This window comes from Clarias gariepinus, chromosome 6 (genome assembly GCF_024256425.1).
Source record: "Clarias gariepinus isolate MV-2021 ecotype Netherlands chromosome 6, CGAR_prim_01v2, whole genome shotgun sequence".
NCBI lineage: Eukaryota > Metazoa > Chordata > Actinopteri > Siluriformes > Clariidae > Clarias > Clarias gariepinus.
Genome location: NC_071105.1, coordinates 30,694,154 through 30,703,720, shown reverse-complemented (window position 1 = coordinate 30,703,720; position 9,567 = coordinate 30,694,154). Strand labels below are relative to the sequence as shown.

At 39.4% G+C, this 9,567-nt stretch overlaps 1 protein-coding gene across 2 annotated transcripts; it reads right to left on the bottom strand.

The window, feature by feature from the left end:
* Nucleotides 1-4,739: 4,739 nt before the first annotated feature.
* Nucleotides 4,740-9,364, bottom strand: ackr3b (atypical chemokine receptor 3b). Of its 2 annotated transcripts, none has more exons than XM_053499210.1 (2): nt 9,210-9,364; nt 4,740-6,647 (listed from the first exon to the last, which is right to left on the bottom strand). In XM_053499210.1, exon 2 carries the CDS (start codon nt 6,615-6,617, stop codon nt 5,520-5,522), a length of 1,098 nt encoding a protein of 365 aa, XP_053355185.1. In that variant the 5' UTR covers nt 6,618-6,647; nt 9,210-9,364; the 3' UTR covers nt 4,740-5,519. The 2 variants fall into 2 exon arrangements, with proteins under 2 accessions (XP_053355185.1, XP_053355186.1); XM_053499211.1 differs by lacking the exon at nt 9,210-9,364 and adding an exon at nt 9,080-9,197.
* Nucleotides 9,365-9,567: the final 203 nt, after the last annotated feature.

Below are 9,567 nucleotides of genomic sequence, written 5' to 3'. Positions count from 1 at the left end.
AAACCAAGTTCCTTGACACTGCCCTTCTTTGACATCCTCAAAAATACATTTTGTTTCTTTATTATATAGCCAGGCTTTAAACCTACAGTACATGTAGTGTACATTTACCTTTTTTTTTTTTTTTTACTAACTGTGGTACTAAAATAATTTAAAAGGGACATTTTTATGTGAAGGGTAAATATAAAATAGACAGAAAAGCCTACCCTTGAGATCATAAAAAAAGAAAGGCACAGTTTAGTTTTAGAAGCTACCCATAATTCTCCTCATGACAAAAATGCATATCATTTCGACAATAGTGTGGTAATTGTTCTGCCTTTTTTTCATGTATATGTGTCGAATTTCATCGAGCCCTTCAACAATTCTCCCGCTCCCATCTATGGTTTCAAGCCTTTGGCCAGACCTGCATTGTATAGCATATAAGCAGACTTTTTCCGTGAAATAAAGGTGAAATGAAAAATGATCTAGCCTCATTACCAAACAATAAGCGTCAGCGAGAGACTGTCAAATACTGAGGCCAAACACAGAGAGAAGAACAGTGAATGGCCCATTGTCACTCCCACTGAAGGTGCTATGGACTCACAGGGTGACACCCAGTGTGTGATGCTAATGTTATGATGCACCCCTCCCTCTTTGGCCTACTTAAACGCTCTACATGCGACCCAATCCTGCTGAAAGTGCAGGGGTCTGAAATGTCATCCATCTGGTGTCTCTGGATCACTTTCTGCAACATGCAACATTTGTTTACCCAGGGCTGCGATATACCCCTGGCCTCGATACAACACATATTTTTGATGTTCACTTATATCTAATGATCTAAAGCTACATTACCTCTAAATACGGTTGATAGCACTGCAATAATTAGTCGCGGCAATCAACTATCTATTATGAAAAAAGATTTACGGGATTTTCATATTCAACAACAGAATCATGTTGTAATGTTGAAGCAAACAGGCCTCTAGTTCTGCTTATAACACCATTGTGAAGGCCCTCGGGGTGGAAGCAGTGCTGCTGCTCTTGCTCCACATATCTCCATGGGCGAAATTGTTTTCAGATCCAACTCTCTTAAGGCAGTTTTTACAAGCCATGAAAAACAGATTGTCCGATTTTACTCACAACCTACAGGCTTCTTGCTTAGATAACAAGAAGCCAAACAGAGTAGTCAGGCCGAATGTGGAGAAGAAGTTTAATGTTGTTTGGCAGTCTTCCTGTGCGCTCTCGTAGACGGAACTTTAAATGATTGTGGGAACAAAAGTGGAGGCAAAAAAAGCAAAACACTGGGAGTTTCACTCAAAAAAATTGCACAGTACTTGGTTTAAAGGTTGACACATACCATACATGGTTCTCCAAATTGATATTACATGTGTAAGAATGTATGTTAAAAAGAAGAGAAAAAAAATAATAAAGTCACTATAGTATAATACAGTATGTTGTATAAACATTGAAATGATAATTGAAAATAATGAATTGAATAATTGATCCTGTGTACACGCCCATATTTGGCAGACGCTAACAAATATTAATATAATGCAAATATAACGGTTATGTGACAAGTTGTCAAAACAAGATGTTTCGAAAACCCAAACAAGTAAAGACTTTTCCTGGCAGATTCTGTAACAAGCTTGTGTTTTTTTATGCGAGTTGGGTCACGTAATCTCAGTTCCATGGAAGAAAGGTTGGGCCTAATTAGCATACCTAAATTACAGGCTAAACAAAACAAATTTTAAAACTTTTTTTTTTTTTTAGAAGGAGGCCAAGGCAATAACGGTATCACTTGTCATTTTTATAAATGTCCTTCTTATTTATTGTGCACTTGTATAGGCTGAATCAGTCAAAGGCTATACAAGTAGAAGCATGCTGATGAGACAAACCTTTTAAAAAATAAAAACACCTGCAATAAACATATTCCAATATATTCATATCTCATTTCTTAAGATTAATGATAAAAAAGAAGTAATAAAAGATTAGTATAAATTCATAATTATAAAGTGCTGTGTGATGGTATTTAAAATGTTGTTTTATGTTATTAGAAAAAGGAATAGTCATTAGGTTAGGCCTTGAGCAAACCAAATGCTAATAGTAAAGTTGTTAATACTAGTACATTTCTCATTTCTCACCTTCTTATTGGGGGAAAAAACTGTTTTTAAATGCCTAATGATATTTGTTTTTATTTATAAGCCACATTTGATTCCTATGAATAATTGACTATTTATATACTGCTTTCATTGCAGTCCCAATAGTAAAAAAAGTCTCTTTTTTGAAGAAATATATCACATCTAACAATACACAACACACAAAGAAGGATTTTAGGTCAGGCCAATAAAAGTTACTGCTGTCTGTCTTTGATGTGAACTTTTTTTTCTCAGTGGTTCGGGCATACTTTTGTGTCTCCTTAGTGAACCCAGGCCAATGGTCAAGAGATGAGGTCATGACCACGGTAATAAATCACTGTACTCATACGCGGAAGTACTTTCTAGCTGTGGTATAAGTCACCTATGACTTCATCTTGGTGAAATTAGCATTACCCTAAACTCATAGAACATGACAGCAGGATTGGTTGCCGCCTAAGAATAAAACATCCAGCATCATTCATGTGGCTGGGTTATTGCTAGATCATTCTGAAGCGGTACACACACAGGCATACACGCCAGGCGGTGAGAAAATAAGCAAGGCGCAGTCTCATCATCGTAATAAATGAATACATCGTGAAAGGAGGTTCTGTCCTGAAGCTTCACCCTAACACCACCCACAGCCTTTCACACGCACACACACACACACAAATGCACACACACACACACGCCTCATAACACTAACACTCCAAAGATCCATCTTTTCAAAGTAATGGCAGATAGTGACTTTACCCCCAGGACCCAGCAAAAGCCATCTTTGTGGGAGTAATTTAGCATTTTCGGCAGTTGTAAAAAAAAAAAAAGAAGAAGAAGAAAGAAAAAAGAAATAAATAAAGTGATTGTCAGTTTTATTTTATGTCACATACAAAGCCCTGGAAGTCTTGCGTGCTAATTGACAGACTGCTTGTGTTGTTATATTAAGGCTAGTGCTAATCTTTAAATCTACAAGTGCAGCAATTTCTTTGTATTACTTAATCCATAGATTTCTGTGATAAGATTCAAATGAAACTCAACCCAAAATAATGATTACATCATCAAGCACTATGTAAGACATGCTCACAATAACAGTTTATGTAATATGTATTGTTTGCATACAGTATATGACTTAATCGTGCAAAAAAATAATAACAAAAATAAAACCCTTGAGGTTTTATAAATAAATGTATATATTTCAAAAGATGTAGATTTTAACTTGTTGAAAAAATAATATTAGTGGTTTGGAATGTTCTGTTTTCATGCAGCAGATACAAGCAGTGAATAAACAACTTTAAGCGGCCCTATATGACAACCCTGAGGCTATTCTAGTTGGCAAAAAGGAAATACTACTAATCCATTTATATTTAAACACTACTCTATTTCAATTTTTGCACTGTGTTGTAGGAAAACTATATGCTACAGGTTTTTGCGGGTAGCAACAAGTTGTTCTGTTTTTAATATCTGCATGTGTATGTATTTCCGTGTATTTAGCTTTAAATTGAACTAAAGGGGATTGCCAGATGGTTATTTCCTATACTTCTGAGTAAAGGATGAAAAATGGAATGTTGCACCAAGTTATACAGTATGTTTATGGATAAACTAAGACCTGGTTCTCTTTTGGGGAGTTTCCAATTGGGAGGTGACGGTAATCATGCCTCACACAGACAGTGTAATTTGCCATGCACTTGGAGCCACAGTGATGAGGAGGGAGAACGAGGGTCTCTTTGAAAAGCACTACTGACTCCAGGAACACCTGGATCCTTTTCATAACTACAAAGCAGGAAGACAGAAAAAAGAAGCCCTGGTACTGATTAACCAGCCACTCCTCCTTCAGTCTGCCACCGAAGGCGAATGTACAAAGAGCAAAGGCGCGTACACACGCACACAAAGAGACATATGCATGCAGGCATATGAATTATCTTCACTAGATCAGTAAAGATGTCTGCTCTCCTTCAGGCCCACCATATGGATTCATTTTACACCAAAGGCGGCTTGTGAATATTGAGCAAACTAACTGTAACTTAACTGCTATGGCTGATACAGTACCAGTATTTGGCATTGTAGTTTTATGATACCTACTAAATGATGCCTACTAAAAGTAACAGTTATTACAAAATGGCAGTAGGGACTCATCTGCAAGTGTCTTAAGTAATGTCGAAACAGCTTTTTATTTTCAGCAAGAGCCGCATAACAGTTCCTATTTTGTCCTTAGTGTCAGTGGTCTGTGCCTGTTTTGGACCATTTGTGGCATTTAATAGTAATAAATATTCCCATTTTAAGTAGACATGTGGTGTTAAGTAGCATGAACAGGTTGATGACACACAAATGTATTGCTGAAGTTTTGTTTGGAACTTGTGGGCTTGCTGTTTATAGTACAATGGAGCAGTGAGTAAATGCTGGAGCTGGTTTACACTGCGATCAAAATAAGATTTAAAAAAAATTACTGCTAAACTGTGAAGCTACAAATGGCTTCGCAATCATTTTTTTTCCTTTGACAAGATACAAATCAAACTGCATCTCTACTCCAAATAATTAATCAATTATTAAACTGTATGTAATATGTGATCAACCTAACATATTTTAATTCAATTATATATTTGAGTATTTTTTTTTATTTGAGTGAAACAAACACATATGCAATTTTTAAGAATTCCTTTTTTATTTTAATAGTACATTTTAACTTCAAAAACACTGAAAATACACACTGTTGAATATATAAATATTCCTTAGTATTTACAAAGCATACATCTATCTAAAAAAGTATATCTGGTTTCTACAGCTGGATTTTTACTAGAACACATCCAAGCAATTCAGTCATTCCTTAACAATTTCTCTTTATGAGAATTTGGACATGTCCCCCTCTGCTCACCATGCTTTGGCTCTTTTTGTGTCCCTCCTTATTAACTCTGTCTTGGTTCATTGGCTAAGCACTTGTGATGCCACGATAGACAGCCTAAAGGTGGTCGTAAGGTACAGATAAACGGAGACGGGGTCGGCCTCGAGGTCAGAAAGGGCCCTGAGGCTTCGTGTGTTCTCTGAGCGTCTCTTCTGCAGGAGCAGATTTGGACTGACCCCTATAACCTTATACGCTTGACCAGTCAAAGCCCAAGCTTACTGGCTTACCCTTCAACTCGGTACAAGTGCTTCTGTCATTACATCTCTCAAAATAATTTGAATTTACCAAAAAAAAAATGTAAAATAATAATAATAATACAATTCTACGGTATATACAGATGTACAGGATATTCTGAACAAATACAATATTCTATAATCCCTTACAAAGCATATGCAGTTTCAGGAGAAGCAGTTTAAGAGATCTTTCTCTTTGGAACAGTCCCATATGTGTCTCAACCCAATACAGAGGGTCAGCAGAGTTTACAGTTAAGTCAGTTAGCAATTTCTTCAGAGGAAATTTCCTCACAGAGGGCCCTGGCTCTCAACAGCGGAGTATTCAGTCTCAGAAGCACGAGTCACGTCAATGAGTTTGGCCAGGCCGCTTTTGGTGGAGTACTTAAAGATGAAGGCCTTCATGAGGTCATAGCGGTAGTTGCGATTGATGAAGTTGTACACGACTGGGTTGACGCAGCAGTGTAGCAGCGACAGGCACTGTGTTACATGCAGTGCCACGTACAGCGCATTCTCCAGTGTGCAACTCAGTGGTAGCTCGTTGAGCAGCGCCAGAGTGTCCAGGAGAAGTGTGCCATGGTAGGGCAGCCAGCACACCAAAAAGACCACTATGTAGGTGAAGACAAGGCGTCGGCTTGCACGGCGCTCCTCGTCCGCCGAGGAGCTGATCACCCTGGCCAGGAGGGCATAGAAAACAGCAATAACAGGGAAGGGAATGGCAAAACCAAGAACAATGAAACTCAGTTGGACACCTACAGTCCATTCATGCAACTTCTCAGGTGGGTACACTGACTTGCACACGGTTAAATCTGAGTGCGTGGACTTGACCGCTTGGAGAAAGTAAGTGTCAGGCAAAGCGGCAAATAGTGCCAACACCCATATGGCCACACAGATGACCTGCCTTATCCACTTTCTCTTGCTGTGTCCAGGGGAATCACCGAAACGAGCCACTGTGAGATAGCGGTCCACACTCATGCAAGTAAGAAAGAAGATGCTGCTGAAGAGGTTGACACTGAAAATCAGATGTGTGATCTTACACATGGCATCACCGAAAGGCCAGTGGCCATGCTGTAGAAGTGAGCTGATAGATATTGGCAGTGTCGCCACTACACAGAGGTCAGCGATGGCCAGGTTGAGGATGTACAAGTGTGTCTCGTGGCGCTCACGGCTGGAGCGAATGTTCACCCACACCACCAGTGTGTTAGCGGCCAGGCCTATGATGAAGATGAACACGTAGAGGACGGAGAGGGAGTAGAGCATGGCAGTTTGGCTGAAGGTACTTTGGCACACCATCGTCTCCACTCGAGAGCCGTTCTCCTCCAGGAAGGAGAAGTTCTGATCTCGCAACATGTCCAGAAAGTCCGTCAGTTCATTCATGTTGACACTCATGGTGATTCTTCTCACCAGGAACTCTTGATCCTGTAATGCAAAACATCCACTTGTGAGTTATGAAGGGCTGGCAAGGAATATACACCAAGTCCCAAAAAATTACTGGGAAGTCAGAAAAATGCACAACAGAGAATGTTTATTTTTAAGAACAGCACGTATAACCTAAAACATCTCACACATGCCGGGTCCCGTGTCGGAGGGCAGCACCTCATGTGGTTTAAAGGAATTTTTTTAGCTTTATACATAACAGGGAGCCATTTCCAGGGAACAGGGAGTGTTACTGAGCTGTTTGTAATCTATCAATAGCAAGGCCGACCACTCAAAAGGGATCAAAAAGGGGGATTATCAAGGCTGATATTTTCGGCCTAATGCATCTGAAAGCAATCGTCAAAAACGAAATGCAACCGACAGGAAGAATGCTTAAGATTGGAGATCCCTCTGCTCTAACACCTTTATCAGTATTAACAGCCCTATCACACACAGTCCATTAGGAAAAAACTGAAAGAACTGATAACAGCATAGCTCCACAAATAATACAGGATCAAAACTCATGCATACAGAAGATGCTAACTGGATTATAACTAAGCCTACTATGACAGTTTTATAGCTAAAATCTACAGCCTATGAATTCCACAAGAGCTTAGATATAAATAAATTCCTTACGCCAAAATTGTCAAAAAACATATCAGATATCCATCCCCAATGAGAGCTGTGCATTAAATATTTAAGAGAAATGCGACAAAAAACTGAGTTCTCTTCTTCTAAAAAGCATCAGAATGACAGAGAGAAGTGCAATATTACTCAGAAAGTGAAATATTGTGTTAGATATGGGAATGTTCAGCAAGAGATCTGCACTGGATTCAGGACAGACAGAGAATGAGGCAAAGCAGAATCCTGAAAAATATATTCTATAAAACCTACTCCACTGTCTTTAACAGTGTTTCCTAATGAACATACAACTGAGCAAAGCTGATCAAAAAGTGTTTTCCAAAACCTATATCATGTGCATTAAGGACAAGAATCTTAAACCTCACCAAGACGGCACCTCGATCTGTGACTTACAAAGAATTTAAAACAAAGTGATAGCTTCCAAACGGACGACTGTGTATGTGTGTGGCGCACAGCTGAAGAGCCATTGACTGATATAATCTGTTTAAGCTTGTTTAGGCTCATTCCATACCAGCCGGCTGTTTTGAGCAAGAAACTGTGTTAGCACTTAACTTTAATGCCATTATGAGAAATGTGAGAGGCGATGCAGCTGCTCTTAATGCACAGCGACATGACTACTGATCCCACCAAATCACAGCAGCAGCAGCAGCAGCGGAGCCAGTAGCCTTTATAGATCTCCTCTGTAATTATCGGTGGAGGGAGACAATGTGCGCAATGTCAAGCTCCGACCTGGCTCATCAGGTGCAATAAAACATGGTGGTCTATGAATGCTCCCCCACCCACCTTGTTGTAAATCTGTTGTGTTTACACTTCTCAGATACAGTGGGTGCCCTTACCTGAACCCCCAGCCCTTGAGGCACAAAGAGATCCCTGTGTGGACACAGCAACTCTCGCCTCGATCCCCCTCCCCACCCTTGTCTCTGTCTCTCTCTCTCTCCGTCTCTCTCTCTCACTCTAAGTCTCTCTCCTTAAGCTCACTGAAACTCTGCATTGTTCATCTTAAACAAGTTAACGCATTCGGCTCCACATGGGGAAGGAATGGTCAGTGGACCTTAGAGGCACTCAGATTTAGAATGGGAGTGACAGTGTTAAGATGCCGAATGAAAATGAAAGAAAAACAGAACCGTGAAAGGAACAGCACCAAAGCAAAACTAGTTTGCACTGCACATAATTTTACCTAATGTTTTATTTATATAAATATATATATATATATATATATATATATATATATATATATATATAAATATATATTTTTAAAAAAAACAGAAATGAGAGGTGTTGGCTGTTAAAAATGCTTACAAAAGTAAATGTATATTGTTATAACTGCACGATGTGACAGTGAATGAAAAGTAACAGCATCCCAACATTGCACAGCATGAAAGATGTACAGAAAAACAGAGGCGGTTAAGTTAATACACATCCAACAACATCAATTATACAACCCCCCAAAAATACATTTTAAAACTTGATTTTACAAATAGTCTCTTGTACCTTTAACCTGAATGTGTAGGGGTTACTAGAGTTTGACAAATGTGGAAACAAGTGACTAGAGCTTGCAAAATGTCTAAACAGGTTACTGAAGTTTGATAAGTGAGTAAACAAGTTACTAAGGTTCACAAAATGTGTAAAGACTTCACTAAAGCTCACAAATGCATTATTCCTAATAAAGTGAAATCACTGAAAACAGGGTAATCCGAATTGGGTGGAATAGTAATCCGTTTCAGTATGTGACGGGTTTAAAATGTTTAAAAAAAATAAATAAATAAATAAATAAAAACATCGTCACCACATACACGCCCTGGGACCGAATCAGCTGCGCGTGCAGAGTCTCTTCAGCCAAAATTTCGACTTAGAAGCGAGCGCGAGCGTTTAAAGTCACACTGAAGTGACCAAATAAAGAGAAAAGCGGAGCTCAATCCTTACGTTCTTGGTATCGATCTCGGGGATTCCGCAGATCCGCTCGTGTCGTAATCCTGCAGAGTCACAGGTCTGGCTGAGGCACAGAAGGCACTGAGAGAGAGAGTGTGTGTGTGTGTGTGTGAGAGAGAGAGAGAGAGAGGGATAGTCTCGCGTACTGGAGCGCGTTAATATACGCGGAGGAGAGCAGGAACGCCTCCCACACGCACAACCGAGGAACTGAACTGGAGAAACTGGAGTTTCTGTTCAACTAAACAATAATGAGAACGGACGTGCGACACGTCGGATTTCCCTACACACCAATATAAACACTTCATACAGTTCAAAGAGCGACATTACGGAAAAGAAGTGCATAAAAAGCTTT

What these genes read in the sequence shown, in the direction of transcription:
- ackr3b (XM_053499210.1), bottom strand. Translation starts at nt 6,617, where the DNA reads ATGAGTGTCAACATGAATGAACTGACGGACTTTCTGGACATGTTGCGA.